Here is a 16,146-nt window from a genome sequence, read left to right as displayed (position 1 = left end):
AAAACGACGACACCACAAGAGTGCACTGGAGAGAACAGCAGAGAGAGAGAGAGAGAGAGGGAGAAAGAGAGGAAGGGCCCAGTGCCAGACACGTACTCGACTTACTTCCGTACTCGGGTGCCACAAAGTGCACGTTTTTGATGTTCTCCCGGAATGTCTTAACGTGGTGGTTGATCGCATCAGGTGCCACTGAAATTGGAACACACACACACGCGTGCGCTTTAGGAGGCCCTAAGTCGACACACTTTGCATGCTCGAGCGACAAGCGAAGCTGCTTTCATCACAACACTGCTGCAGAGTCCTGTCATGAGCGGTAGGACGCAAAAGTCAATCGAACTTTAAAGGGACAGACAACCGATTTTTGTGGGGTGCATCTCTTCTAGCTCATATCAAAGCCAACGTTTTTTACATAGCGGGGTAATGGCAGGGAATTTCTAAATAACCAGGCAGAAATAATCTTAATTTTGCACTAAAATTTGTGAAATCTGAAAGGTGGGGGCCATGACACTACCTTACATGTCCAAACAACTCCGTTGGTTTCAACGCGCGATTCAAAAATCGCATAAGGGAACAGGAAAGGTCGCACATTATTGTTGTTTTGGTCGGGGACAAGTTTTGAAACACCTCTTTTCATCTCACGTGCAGTTAAAAGTGTGTTGCCACACTGTCATGGCTGGCAGCGTTCCTCTTGGCGGGCCACATGTGACTCGTAGATCTAAGAATTGTTATTCCAAAAGTTTAAGGGCGCTATCAGCGAAACCTTTTCGGGTTAGGGTGTTCTAAGTGATGCCCCTTCATTTGGAATAGAGAAAATATACTCGACAAAAATCGGTTGTCTCTCCCTTTAAAGCATCAATTACGACAGGCACGTTGTACGAAATCGTTCTACTGGCAAGAAACAGCACAGCGTCAGAGGTCAAAGATACACGACAATATCATGCAACTAAGCAGCTTGTCAGACGGCCATTTCAGAAACCACTGGGCCAATCATCGTTGCACTTCTTTCAACGTGAAACGTCGAATGGTGATAGGCTTGATGGTAAATAGAGTGAAAAGTTGGGCGATTTGGTGTTCATCTTGAAAGCAGGTGCGGAAAAGACATTGACCAAGAAAAGAAATACACAGGACAACGCACTTCCACTGTCCTGTGTGTTTCTTTTCTTTCCGCCCTGTGTATTCCCTTTTTCGGTCAATGTCTTTTACGCGCCTGTTTTCAAGATGGTAAATAGATTTGGCCATCTGACACGACTGCGATGGTGTGTCTGTCTAATGCAGAGAGCTGTATAAGAAGTAGAAAGAGGTCCATTCTTTAAAGGGTAAAACCACACTCACTGACGACGTGAAACATTTCGTTTTTTTACTTGTTCAGTGACCGAGATTTCACACCTCAAAACATGACCCCTACCAGGTTTTGTTGAACACTTCACCGAACTCGAAACAGCAAATTTCAAAGCTTCGAGCATGTTTCTTCATAAGAGATACAAGGCTAAACGTGTTAGCAGGAGATTCCTCACTAAGCCTTTTTTAAGGTGTTTACCGAGGCAAGCTACAACAACAGAGGCGTGGAGGGCCTCTAAGCATTACCCTGAAGACAAGACAATGTAGCAGTGTTAGCAATCTGAATTGCGGCAAAGAGGAAACAACTTAAAATGTAGTCGCCGTCATGCACTGCTTGTCCCTGCCTATTCCCCCGCACTTACACCATCCTCGCAGCCCCCTTCTTCAACGAGCCACCCATCAATAGTGTCAGTTAGGGTGCTAAGTATCACACTGCATGCAAGAAATGCCTACATGTTACAACTAAATGTCTGCAATAACAATTGCAATGTCTCCCAGCTGTTTCTCCCAAATGGTTGGTATTTACTGTCCACCATATAAAAAAAAAATTAACACCAGTGCCTAAATTCTGAAAAAATTTCGTCTCTGTTTTCTTTTAATTCAAAGGACTGCTGAAGCCAAAATCACAACAGCAGCAGTATGCCAGTAAAGCATCGTTTTTCAAATAAATAAAAAAAGTTGTACACAACTAAAGCTCGCTTAACTATACTCGGTTACAACTCGAGAACGGCACCACCTCATGTAGTGTATCACTCTGCCAAAGCGCCGGACTTGTGACGTCGGTGCGCGCGCGTTTTGAAAGGGGTTTGCTATGAATGCGTGATATCGTCTGCCTTGCCTCACGCAGTTTGTTTGTCGTCACTGGAGTCGTTTATAAGCAGATTAAGTCCAAAAAACCCCGGGAACGGCTCAGGCCATGTACAAAATATTCCCAGTAACGCCCTACTTGCGCCGCGCGGAGAAGCATCCGGCTACGGTGATAAGGCACAGCGGCAACTTCCGGTGCCGTTCTTAAGTTGTCCCCGAGTATAGCGGGCGCCCTGCAGTTGCCCATGACACTCATCCCACCCGAAGGTGGGTCATTCTGTAATCTCGCACCGCACGTTTCAAGCCCCCTACGAGTTTTGGGCAAGGATTCATAGCCCACGAAACACATAGAAAACACCAAACGGGACCATTTACGGCTGCGAGAAAACCGCCTCACGTCTGAAGAAAACAGGACAACTTCGTCCGACCTCGATATATGAGGCATGTTTTTTTTTTTTTCCCTAAATGAGCCAGATCCACCTAACGCAAATTTGAGAAACAAGCAGAAGTTTGTTACCGGACCTAAATGCAGTGCCGTCAAAACTATTATATGATATATTTTACATGTCAGCTAGGGAAAGCTTATGGCCACAAATAATTAAAAATTATGCCTCAAATTTGAGCAATCTTGCGGTGATAAGTTTGGATTTGGCTCATGTTGAATTGAAACACTCAAGTTGATGCTGCATTCTCACGAAAGTTTTATTATTTAGATTGACTTTCAAGCAATCTGCCATTGAGTTTCGGTGGAAAAGGGGCATTAAAATATGAAACAGGGCCTCAAGAACAGCAGAGCTACACATGAAGAGCAGGTGAGTCCTCTTGGAAGCATTAGCTGTTCTTTTCGAATTCATCCATAGGATAACTATCTTGGGCACGCATCAAGGCACTAACAAAGCAAGCTTTTCATTGCTTTGCCATGAATTTACAAAATGCCTCACAAGGCTGCTCATATCTTATTCTTCACCTCCGTGTAGTGGTTCGTACTCTCACAGCAAGGAAGGGGGGGGGGGGGGGGATTGGCCAGGGCTCGTAAGCACTGGCTGCTTAGTTAAGTACTAAAACGGTAAATATAAATATAACCAGAGTCATTTCGTAGGAACGAGGGAGACGAAATGAAATGCCTGTTTCATATCCTCCGCTTCGGCCGTTCACTTCGTCGTTGACATCTGCGGACAGATCTTTCACCGGTGCCCTCATTGCCGTCTGAATTCATAATAAGCCAGCTCCGAAATGCACAAAAAAAAAAAAAAAAAAAACTTCCGAAAACACTCGCGAAACTGTCTGAACGCTCAAGCCAAAAGGAAACTCCCATTGGGGAAGTGCATTTGGCTCATTTTGATCCGCGAAAACGCTACATCTGGCTCGTTTTTTGATACGAACTACGATCTGTGTACACGTTTTCAGGGTGTTATCTCGAACATTTGCTAGCCACCCGGTTTTAGGGGGACACTGCCGAGCTTTTCTTGTCACTGCAGCTTTATCCGGCTCATTTTCGGTATCTGGATCTGGCTCATTTCGGGAGAAAAAAAAAAAAAAAAAAGCCTCATATATTCTTCAAGCTTTAAGAGGTTTTTGTTCATCCTGCTTCAATGGCAGAGGCTTCAAAAAGGCTAAGGTGTCCTACAGGTATGCATAAGGTCATGGGTTTGACCCTTGACCACAAAGGCAGCCATTTTTGATTAGGGGGAAGCATAAATGTGCCTCTTGACCCACCGTGGTGGCTTAGTGGCTAAGGCGTTGTGCTGCTGTGCACGAGGTCGCGGGTTCGATTCCCGGCCGTGGCGGCCGCTTTTCTGACGGAGGCTAAAAGCAAAAACGCCTGTGCGTGCGAGATTTCGGCGCACGTTAAAGATCCCCAGGTGGTAAAAATTAATCCGGAGACCTCCACTACGGCGCGCCTCATCGCCTGCATTGCGTCGGCGCGTTAAACCCTACAATCAATCAATAAATGTGCCTCTGCACAAGATATTTCAGCGTTTTTCAAAAATTCCCTGGAAATCTAATTAAACCCACAGTCCTTCGCTACGGTGCATCAAAAAGCCCAGGTTCGGCTAACCAGGCATGGACAGTGCGCGTTTCAATGCAACACTCAAAGATGGCGTCCCATGCCCTAGCGGCGCTGCCTCCCAGGTGGAACACTACTTTCCCTCACCTTCGCACGGCTTTCCCAAAACGCATCGTACTCACTTGCGTTGCTGGCATGGCTGGGTTGCATAAGTCACGAATATAAAGTTTTCAAGGGAGCTTGGGCGTCAAAAGTAGATTAGGCACATCCTAACCGAGCTGAGAACACCATGCCTGAAATGGTCACTCAAAAATTCTGGCAAGCTCTGATTTCTCAGTTTCATTGCAACTGGTTGACAATCCTACACAGCTTGTGACGGCCAGGTCACAAAAAATTAAAGCAGTTCCACTCAAAGTGTAGGCTGTCGAAAGTGCAGAGCAGTGACTCGCCATAATGGACTGTGGCACCGCTATCCACTTACTGATACCACTCATCACATTCTTCGCCGCCCTGTCTCAGTCCTCTCCTGATGAATTCAACGGAGGTTTGTTCAATGCAATTCAATTTTGCCGCCTTTGCAGAGCTTGCGTGCATTCTCCTGGGACAGCTTGCATCTTTTTCTTTATCTTTTGTTTTTTGTTCAGCCAGGAACAGCACTAGCGGGAGTTGTTCTTTTTGCGCTTGGTTTCGTCTCACTAGTGCTGCCTTTTTATGCTATTTTAAACGCATCAAATTTTTTTTTCTTTTGCGGACACTTTTTTGTCACTTACTATCGTAAAAACGAACTTAACGAGCATTCCTAACTAAATGAATGCGCGTACTGCCTGTTAAGTGCATTTATTTTGCGTCAAATGTACCTGCAGTTTGCTTTGCACTTAACAATAAGGCGTGTATAACTACTCCCAACGGTTCCAGGAGTTGCGAACAGTTCAGCATATATTGTTCGTTTGTTCAAGTATCGTTGTTCATTCCAGTATCCTCTTAACTTATGGCCGAAAGGCTGAATCGAGGGGCAAGTGGGTATCCAAGGCTTTGTTTGGGTATGTAGCGCCGCATGACTGGTGGCTACGTAGTGTGACCGCAGACAAGCTGCGACAACAAACCAGGACCTTACAGTGCTTTGCACTTAAAAAAAAAAACCTATTTGAGCTTTGCAGGATCATGGCATGGTTGCCAGAACGTCCGCCAAATCTTCTCTTTGCCCACACATCTATATTTGAGGCGTCTTACGTGCCAAAGCTACACTGCAGCCATGAGACGCACTGTAGCGGAGGGCTCTAGATTAACCTTGAACACCCGTGGATCTTTAGCATGGGCTGAAATCGCAACAAATGGGCATTCCCGCTTCCCGCTTCCGTCAGAAAAACAGCCACAGTGGCCAGGAATGAACCGACGTCTTTGAACCCCAACGTCTCGGTGACTGAGCTACTGCGGCGAGTAATGCTGCGTTCCAATTCGCAGACAGCTTGGTAGACAGTCTACGAAGCAGTCTAACTAGACGTCTAAAGGAATGAAATTGGAACGGCGCCTCAATCGCAAATGCAACACCAGCGCAGACGACCAGCAGACGACAGCGTCGTTGCAGACATGTTGAGATGAGCAAGCCGCAAGTTTCGTAACTAATATTACCGTTGTTATTACAAACGTTACGTAATTTAAAAACTAGGCAAAGTCACCTTCATGACTAGTAAATTTTACTAAATATTTAAATAAAGGAACAAGTGCTTTTCGTTCAACATAAAATCGCAAAAAGGTGGCGCTGGCGTCGCTTTTCAGTTTAGACAGGAAGGTAGCCTGCATCGTTGCTGACTTCGATGCTGTCTCCTCGAAGCAGTCTTCGTTGACTGCTTCGTTCGAATTGGAACGGGGCTTAACATGGTGTACTGTCCGCGAAGACGGCAACGAAGCTGTCTAAACGGTAAATTGGAACGCACCCTAAATTTTGTCTACGTTCCCCCCTTGTTTGAACCCCAATTTCAAGCCAAGCCAAGCCAAAGGAAGACGCGTTGCCAAACCTGATCCGATCTTGATGAGGCCGTTGTGCTGGATGAAGATGGTGTCGCACGTCATGTTCCCGTGCAAGATGGGCGGCAGGCAAGAGTGGAGGTAACTGCCGAGAGAAGCGGAGGGGAGGGAGGGGGAGACCGGTGAGAAGGTTCCCCCCGGCAGCGCCTCAGGCCCTCGAGGCGGGCCCTCGGCGGGGGACAGGCAAACGGGGGCAGCCGGGAGGGGGATGGGGGGGAGACCCCACCGCCGCCAACCCGCGCTGCGCTTAAGACGTCAAATGATGCTGGGACCACACCTTAGGGCGGAGAGAATCTGGTTGCACCATCTCTTCCAAGCCTAAAACAAAAACAGCAGAGGTGATGACGCGTGCCGGCGCCACGCTCGCTCGCTCACACCACACCACAACACGGGCTCACACACACTCGCTGCTGCTGCTGCTGCTGAAGTCCGAGCCTTCAGGGAACGACATTTCGGAGGAGGCCAGGGGCAATGTTCCAGAGAAATTCTTTCCTTTCCTTTGCGCTTTTGTTGCTCGCTGCGCAGCTGTGGTCATTCGTACCGGTAACTTTGCATGCACTAAATACGGACTCAACGTCCAACGCTGGTCTTAATGTGTCTTTTCCGCCGAGTCCCTGTTTAGTGCACACAAAGTTAGTGGCATGAATGCAAACCAGCTAGCCCGCATTTCCGTATTACTTCACCTACGACATCCTGTCCCCCGTTGGGGGGACCTAAATGACAAAAAAAAAAAAAAAAAAAGAAAGATTTTCTCATGAAGATCACCCCGGTTAGCTTTTCGCAAGTTTCTGTACCATGTTTTCTTTGTTTGTTTTTTCTTTACAGAAATCGTTTTCCTCACATGCACAGATTATCAAGTACAGCCCAATCTTAGTGTAACGAGGCTGATGACGATGATAACTGGCGCAACTGGTCAAGGATGTAAGGAATAGAATGCTGTGTCCCTTCTTTACGTCTTTGTCCACTTATGCTAGTCACCATGTGGCATTACGCTCAATAGTACATACCCACTTTAATAAGCTGCAGTTTTTATGCAACACATTGTCATGTTGTACTGCCAAACCAGTATTCCCAACCCTGGTGTGACCAGTTAATGCGTTACAGGTTTGTACCTAGTATTTCTGCCTCGTTGCGCGGTACGTTTTAACAAGGCTCTTTTGTGCTGGAGGCAATTGTTACTGGAGAAAACAAGCAATCCTCATCAAAGGCTACAGATGTTGCAAAATACTGACATAATACAAAAATAATACAGCAAGGACTTCCCACTTCAAATAATCCCACAATACTGGGACTCAAATGTTCTGGAACTTTACAGATGCAAGTTGTCATGTTTGTGCACTTCAAAAACCTCGATGCCATATCTCATTTAGTAAGCCACACGGAATTACCGCATAGAAATCGAATGCAAAACGCGCAGTAAAACAGTATAAAATGTGTAGAAAGTAAAACCATGCAAAGTTTTGAGGGCAAGCTGGTTTGTCATCAGCATGAACGACTCACTTGACACCTTCAGCAAAGCTAGCGGAGACAGCCTGACAACTACAATGCACCAGGCTCCGGACTTCTGGTGACGACAACAAAGCAGTCAGCTACCTGTCTTAGAGTCGACAATTTGTAATCCTTACGTTAGCTACCAGCGAGTCTGCACTCATATTTTGACCGTTACACCCCACGCCCTAAACGCTGCCATGGATGGCAGTTAATAAAATGAAATCTTCCCAACGATGACATTCCATCCCGCGCTGTTAGATCCACAATGAAACACCGTAGCTCCATGGTTTATTGATTGATTCATTCACTCAAATATTCATGTCAGTCTTTCTTAAGGGGGGACACTGCTCTTGAAACAGCTACTTGTAATTTTTAAGTAAACTCTCTGAAACTTGCCAGTCTTGCTGATTTTTCCCACTTATTTCAAATGTACCATTATTTATTGAGTCTGTCAATCAGTTCCCAAGATAGTTAGAGATAACAAGTCATCCTTGGAGGAACAATAGACAAAGCAGTGTTAGTCACAGAACTGTAATCTCTATATTTTCCAATACTATGAACCCTGGTGAATGCAATAAGAGAAGCAGTTTTTTGATGCACTGCTTGAAACAAATTTTACAGCTCATTAAACTTTGTTGGCACCAGTGGCAAGGAACCATTTCAAATGCCCATTTCAAACACCAAAGTTCAATGAGCTGTAAAATTAGTTCCAAGCGGTGCATCAAAAACTGCTTCTCTTATTGCATTCACCAGAGTTCATAGTATAAAGATTACAGTTCTGTAACTAGCACTGCTTTGTGTTATGTTCCTCCAAAAATGACTAATTATCTCTAATTACCTCGGGAGCTAATTGACTGACTCAATAAATAATGGTATAGTATTTGAAATAAGTGGAAAAAAAGCACCAAGGCTGGCAAGTTTCACAGGGTTTACTTAATAGCTAAACAGCAGTGTCCCCCCTCAAGCAATAAAACCCAGTACCCCTTTATCTCAGCCAAGCGCAAGCCTTAGATCGTAGTTCCAATCGGGTAAGTTGCGTCCATGTTTATAACAAGCCAGCTTGCCCTATTGTAAGCTCGGACTGATTGACACAACAGGAGGCCTTTTTTTCGATGCTGCTTTACCAATCTCCAACATTTTCTTTAGAAAAAAAAAAGAAGAAAAGAGAACAGACAGGCCCTCCCAATAATAAGAACTCACTGGCACTGGGCCTCCGCAATGTAGCAATCATGGACACCGGTACTAGTATCTGCAAACATTGACTCTAATCTACCCATTTTGGGGCACCCTATTCTCAAACAGTGTCGGCCACAATAACCCCCCGCAACCAATGCCACATAGTGTCCTAGGCCTGTGCGGGCAGTCCACGAGTGATGATCGAGAAGGCCCAGTGCTCATAACGGCCTCACATATTGCAGCAGCAACACATGCGACAAAGTTTCTGCGGCTTGGAACTCCCTGCTCAGAGCAACCTCCAACAAGCGGTGCGGACTTGCAAAAGCAGTCTACACACAGCCTTGCATAGCAGATCAGCGTTACTACTTTTCATAGCCCCACCCGCTCCACCAACAAAGCTGTTTTTATCTCCGATAAGCTGTGATCAAGAACTTTAAAGGCAACGGAACTTCAAATGTGATTTTGCGGCTGCAGATTCAGCAAGTAGAAAGAGTTTGTTGCAGAAGAAGGGGCCTACGTATTATTCTTTCCCTTCTGTTTCTTTTTTTTTTCCTTTACAAGGAAGCTTAAACAGGGAGCTCCAAGACCATGGGGAATTAAAAAAGAATTTGTGGTAAGAAAACATGCAAATGCGTATGTGCCAGTGGCAGAGGCAAAGAGGAGACTTGCAGTCATTTGTTTGAGCATTGCAAGCTGCGGCTAGCCAAACCTGATGCTCCATTCGTCTAGCTACCCTGGACAAATTTAACTCCGTGATAAGCAAGCTTATCATTGCCAGTAGAGCCCTAAAAACTGGGGCTGTGGAGCAGGTTATCTCGTGTAGTTGACCCCACTTTTGAGAACCAGTTAATCTAATCTAAAACCCGGAACTGACTAGGAAAAACAACTTTAGCCAGCTCGTGGCACAACGTGCCACCGCTTCTCAAAGGTGGCAGCAACTGCGCCACCTAGGGAAAGTGGTAGTTTTTGGTCCCTGTTTTCCCTATGGCTACACGACAAGTGCTGCACCTAGGGACGAGATCTTGCGACCCAAGTATAGGTGCCTCTTCAGAACACTCCTGCCCTTTCCCTAGCCCTTTCCTAACCACATCCAGTGAGCATATGAAACATAGCTCATAGGCAACATCAGGAGTAAAAAAAAAAGTTCCCATCAAGATGCTTTTGGCACTTCATATCTGAATGTTATGCCCTATAATCTTTCACTGAACTGCACTTTTTATTTCCTCATCCGTTTCTGGTGCTTGGCGATATCTGCTATCTTCAAAGTGCACGTGTCAACTCATCGTGTCTTTTATGGGTTTGTTTACTTTTGAATATACACCTACATACTTGCAGCAGTTGTAATACTACCATGCTTTGTTACCTTGACTTGATTTTCCTCGAGTTGCGCATTTTCTTCTTTTTGCATTGTGTTTACTGTGTTGTGTCTCCTTATATAAGTGCCATATTATGCATTACAGTATTTTGGTTCCCGCTGTTTCATTCTCACTTCAGTCTCTAATTGCGTGCTCCCCCTCACTCTATGCCCGACCACGAGTCTGTAATGTATCCTGAATACATAAAACGTAACCAGTAACAGTTAAGATGACTGAACTGTTAACAGTTAAGATGACAGGTTCACTTGGCCTCGCAGAAACAATCCCCCTAAACAGCAGGCAGCAATTCAAGCCCTGTCAAGTCCAGGCTAAAAGATCAGCCACTGTGGAGGACTGCACGTTAATTTAGACTGGTTAGGTCTGTGAATTGTGATCTAAACATTGTGTATAAAAGTGTTTTCATTATTTGTCTCCACCGTAAATTCCTTATCTGGCAGCTTCAGTGCCCAATGACCAAACCCACAGGTAGCTGGCTAGCCGCCGCTTCCCCATTTCCATCGCCTTCTTAGGGCTCCTCCCAATCAAGCACACACTCTGCATCTGCCACTCGCAGCGCACTAAGACACTCGCACAGACACACAGATTCGCGTGCGGGCCAGCCAGACCAGTGGCCTGTCTCCCCACCTGCAGGGGCAGCTTGATGACGTTGCGCTTGGTCTTCTTGAGGAACTGCTTGAGCGACCCGCTGGACATGTACTCGGTGATGAAGATCACCCGGGGCTTCTCTGAGTCCTTGTCCATCCAGTACTTGTGGATCTTCACTATGTTGGGGTGCTCCAGTTGGGCCAGGCTGTCAAACACCTCGCGAATCTTCTCCTGCAGGGGGCGGCAGAGAGGGCGAGGCAGCGGGCAGTCAGCATTAATGGAACACATTAAAGCGAATTAGTGACTACCGTATTTATTCGATTATAAGGCGATGGTGAAGTTTGGAGAGTGAAAAAAAATCACCATATATTTATACTGAGCATTGAATAAAAGGCACGGATGACCTTGAGACTACGGATTTTGGAAAAAAAAAAAAAAAACTCACCTTATATTCGAATAAATATGGTATTGTTTGCGACCACAACGTGCACCGCAACTCACGCGGTCTTTTCTTTACGGCAGCTGTCTGGACAACCACACTGACGTAACACCACTTAATGCGATCTGACGCACTCCAAATTTAATGAGATTTTTTAAGTGATCAACGTGGAATTTCTGTAGGCTTACACAGAGTTCGTGTGGGCTAAGAACACTCACAACTCTTTTATAAATGTTGCCCTGAACACTTTGCGCATGCGTCACCTCAGCCAACATCGCCTCACTATTGAAGGAGGACAGTGCGAAGGAAACGGAAATGTTTGAGCTGATTTCTCTGGTGAAGATTACGTACAAATAATACAAACAATGCTCAGAACACTCACCTTAGAGTGCCTGGGCACTCTAAGATGAAGTACTTATTGTTTATAACTGTCTTGAGTGTCGTTTGAAATATCATAGCGATCGACAATTAGCTCCAAAGACCATCTAAAAATATTATAAGTAGCAGCACAACGACAGAGAACCTGTAACAGTGGTGCCGTTCCAGTTGCCATGGCCTGTGCAATAACCTTTGGGATTGGTCGCTCAGTGAACCAAAGCCGCACAAACACAAGGGTTTCACGGTGCATGAAAAACATAACAACATATAAAAAATAAAAAAGCTTGCATCAGTTCGAGCTGAACTACGGATGCAAGAGCATTCATTTCTCACAAGTGCAGCTACGATATAATACTTTGAAACAAGTAACGCATGCATGGAGGGCTATTAGTAACTTGTTCACAAATGGTCTGGCAACATTGCTTATCTTACAACCACCTTGTGATGATAACAGGCACTCACAACACCACTGTATTTTCAAATTTCGCGCCTAAACAAATGCGCGAATGCAGTATAAGGACTTAACATGTCCTTTGGCATCACTAAATGTAGCATCTCAAGTGTTTGACAAACCACTAAAAAACTTCCTCCGCAATGATAAGGAATACTAGGCGTGCCTATAGATCGGCAAATTTGTAAATGTAGCATCTCAAGTGTTTGACAAACCACTAAAAAACTTCCTCCGCAATGATAAGGAATACTAGGCGTGCCTATAGATCGGCAAATTTGTATTCCAAAATAAATTTTGAAGGTTCCCTTGTAACACCAAACTTACGCTTTCAGCATGCTTTCAATGTGCAAAAACAAGAATTTTAATTCAGACGTGCCAACACTAAAAATCTTCAGTCTGCCCCGTTACATCCTACAACAAGCACTTTGTTTTTAACATACTATCCTCAAAGGGGAACTTCTACAATTCAGGTCACGCCACGTCAGGACAACAAACACAATGAACAAGTGGCGATTATTTTGTTTTGCCAGAAATAGCGCTGCTTGCAACCAAACAAACGTCCCCATCAAACAATACTCGAATGCCAACCCTGCCACACGGAGCGTGCCTGACAAAGGCACAGCCTGCTGCACACGCCAAGGCCACAATGTGGCACCGGCGGCCGTCACTCCCAACTCTGTTTTGTTTTGCTAGGCAGGCATTGTGTGGCTGCTGCCACATGGCCCCCTCCCCCCTCACCTCTTTGGCCTTGAAGTTTTTCCTCTCGGAGAACTTGACTTCGTTCCAGACGACCTCGACGCCTTCCTCAGTGTCCATTGCAAGGTAGGCAGCGTCAATGCCCGGAATGTCCCTCTGTTGAACCTGCGGGCAGGTGAAGGGCAACGAACCAAGTGAGGCATGAGTTTCCCCACACGCCGCAATAGCAAACACCAAAAGGAAAACAAAAACTTAAAGGGACCCTGCAACGCTCCCGATAAATGCTCTCACTCCTTTTCATCACGTCTGGAAGCTTTGTGAAAGCTATTATCATTCGGCATGGAACGGCGCTGCAAGATTTGCTCATCGCAGCAGACGCACCTTCCATTTCCACTTTGCTTTTGTGGCAATTTTTATAAGAGGCTACCGAATGGATTTGTTCTGATTCTGATTGTAGGGTTTAACGCGCCGACGCAACGTAGGCGATGAGGCGCGCCGTAGTGGAGGGCTCCGGATTAATTTTGACCACCTGGGGATCTTTAACGTGCGCCGAAATCTCATACACGCGGGCGTTTTTGCTTTTCGCCTCCATCAGAAAAGCGGCCGCCGCGGCCGGGAATCGAACCCGCGACCTCGTGCTCAGCAGCGCAACACCTTAGCCACTGAGCCACCCCGGCGGGTCGAATGGATTTATTGTTGCAAGTGAAAGGAAGCCTTCCAATGGCCGCTACATCGCTCAAATACGTGATTCGAGCACTCTGCGAACGCCAATACCGGAAAAAAAGAAAAATCTTTTGAACAGTCTTTAAGTCATCTGATGGACACAGAGCAGTAGTATTTGGTTGACTATGTTCTGAAAGCATTATTAAAGAAAGGTCGAAAAAAAAAAAAAGTCCTGCAGGGTACCTATAAGCTTTAGCTACGTTACAGTTCAAACCAACATCGTCATCTTCGACTAATTATTCACCAAATGTACTATATCAAAACACTCAAACATAATTGAAACGCAGCTTGAACTGCCTTTCTGAATAAAACAATGCGCATCACTTTTGGGCGACAACAAAACTGTTTGGGAATCAGTTGGCTTGACCTTATATTTCATTGTGCAGCGCTTGTACATCTTGCTTCCTAATAAATTAACAAAAGAGTTACTATGCCCGAAGAAACCTTATTCGCCTATAGCCAGTGCCAAGGGCTCTAAGTGAAACGTCACAATGACACCCCAGTTACCGTCTCTACAGCTGAAGGTTTACACGACATGCACTGCTACTTGAAATCGAATTGCTTCAGCAAGCTCTGCCCTGCCAAAGTCCTCAAAGGCCAGTGGTAACAGCCGATTGGTAACAAAGCACACTCTGCAAGTTCACAAGCAAGTGGCTACAACCCTCATTAAGGTTATTTATTCAAGCTTCGCTTTCTTTGGCAACTTGTCTTTCCTCGCAAGTGATAATTTCTTGCCACTTTTGAACTCTACTCTAGCGCCTCACTGTTTCCCACGGCTGCTAACCGAAAAGACTCCACCCACAAGTTTTCCCTTATAGCATGCATACTATGGTTAAGTAACTTGTAGACACCCCACAAGCAGGCAAGTGACCCGAAAACTGCCCTCTAAAAAAGAGTAATTACGAGTTTTAGTGCATGAAACGTGGTCTTGCCAGATAAAAAGGGACTTTTTCTTAATGACTATTCGATGGTATGTTTCATTAGCTTTTTCAGGCCGCACTTACTCCGTATTATTAATGACTGGAGTTTACAGGGCGCAAACCGGCACTCGTAAAAAATGCAACAGTGGACTACCCACGAGTGAAAATACAAGGAAAATCCCTTAGCTAGCCATTGCCTGTGAAGCAGTCAAACGCCATAACATACTCAATACAAACAAGCCCAAACTTGATTCTATACTGCACTTGCCTGTTTGTATTTCAGCAGATTAAAATAAAACAGGGCTACAAGGTGCAACATAATGCAACGTTCCGGGTTAATTCGGACCAACTGGGGTCTTTAACATAGCGCCAAATTTCAAGCATATGGATGTTTTTTGTGTGTGTGGATAGTTTGCAATTGATGCGTTTGCATATGGGCGCTTTATTTTTATTTTTCTAGCTTTGCGGCCACTCAAGCGCTTCACACGATTAATGTTAGAATGTTTATCTTTTTTTTAATCTGTACATTCCATTCCTTAAATGAGAATAAAAAAAAAACACTTAAATCTACATCTGGTGCCTTCTTTCCGTCTTATCATGTCAGGCCAAGTCCGTCATATTGCATTGAAGAAACAACTTGCCTTATTTTTCGCGAGAAATGTAAAACTGTGCATCACAAAAAAAAAACGAACGCACAAACATTACTAAAAATAATGCACTTGTACTATTATCAGAAAAAAAATCATATCTGATAATCAAGTTAGTCACATCTTCCCTCTTCGTCATTGCGCTGTTTTTTAGTGTGAATAATGTGTACCCAACCAGCCCAACGTCAAGCCTTAGTAAATAGTATCTGAAAACAGTTTTAAGGCGAACTACGGTTTCGGCAAGATTTTAAGCAACTTTCATAAATATGCACCTTTTAAATCTGTAGATCGTGCCAATATGCGTAGAACTATGACGATGTCCGGCACATGGGAGCACCGAACTCTCCGAACCTGACGTACGCACGCACTTGCGAGAGAGAGCGAGAGAAAGAGAAAGATGTCTACTGTCTGGGCGTTTCCGAGACGTAAAAAGAAAAAGGTTGACACAAAAATCAACAAGCACCCTTCAGACACCTACAACCGCGTCCAAGACACCAATTAAAAATTGAACTAAGCGGCACTGCATGCCGCAGACCGAGAATAGGTCCCTGAACAATTTGTCAACGGCGGACCCCTCGCGATGCGACCCACTTTTTTATCGACCAGCAAACGACTTTCAAGCTGTTCACAGCGGACAGATCTCTAATGGCTTTACCTCTTCCCTGCGCTTCAACCATCGGTTACAGGGACTCTCTTCGAGGATTTCACTCTCGTCCTCGGAGTCGTCACCGCTCCCACGCTGTTCGTTCGACTCCTGAGGAATCTTGCCGTCTTTTGCGTCTCCCATCGCCACGGCCGAACACTTCGAGGGGGCACTACCATGCGGGACGGGTCGTGGCGGAGAACTGTCTAGCACTCGCACTGGTTACAGAGATTATCCGAGGCGGGCACGACAAACACAACAACTTGACCAGATAAGACGACCACACTCCGCACGCAGGGCACATTCACACGCCATTAAAAGTAGCTATCCGGCTGCATGTGCGTAGGACTACAACGATGATGGATTGCGGTAATGAGTACGTTGCTAGAATATACCTCAACTCTATAAACTAACAATTTAAATGAATTTTAAGAGAAATTAAG

The 16,146-nt window shown here is 45.3% G+C and overlaps 1 protein-coding gene across 2 annotated transcripts in view; it reads right to left on the bottom strand.

Moving 5' to 3' along the window:
- LOC144159109 (nuclear receptor-binding protein homolog) overlaps window positions 1-16,063 on the bottom strand; it is a 31,122-nt gene extending 15,059 nt beyond the window's left edge. The window contains exons 1-6 of one of the 2 annotated variants that reach the window (XM_077690395.1): window positions 15,716-16,063; window positions 12,813-12,935; window positions 10,846-11,037; window positions 6,456-6,496; window positions 6,169-6,263; window positions 97-189 (exon numbers count right to left, since the gene is read on the bottom strand). In XM_077690395.1, coding sequence (XP_077546521.1) covers window positions 97-189; window positions 6,169-6,263; window positions 6,456-6,496; window positions 10,846-11,037; window positions 12,813-12,935; window positions 15,716-15,847 — 676 coding nt within the window. In that variant the 5' untranslated portion in view covers window positions 15,848-16,063. The remainder of the gene's footprint in view (window positions 1-96; window positions 190-6,168; window positions 6,264-6,455; window positions 6,497-10,845; window positions 11,038-12,812; window positions 12,936-15,715) is intronic. The other variant, XM_077690396.1, reaches the window with a different exon arrangement.
- Window positions 16,064-16,146: the final 83 nt, after the last annotated feature.

This window comes from Haemaphysalis longicornis, unplaced genomic scaffold (assembly GCF_048455015.1).
Source record: "Haemaphysalis longicornis isolate Haplotype H1 unplaced genomic scaffold, Haemaphysalis longicornis Haplotype H1 scaffold_10, whole genome shotgun sequence".
Classification (NCBI taxonomy): domain Eukaryota; kingdom Metazoa; phylum Arthropoda; class Arachnida; order Ixodida; family Ixodidae; genus Haemaphysalis; species Haemaphysalis longicornis.
The sequence above is the reverse complement of the archived record's forward strand: the minus strand, read 5'-3'. Positions and strand labels throughout refer to the sequence as shown.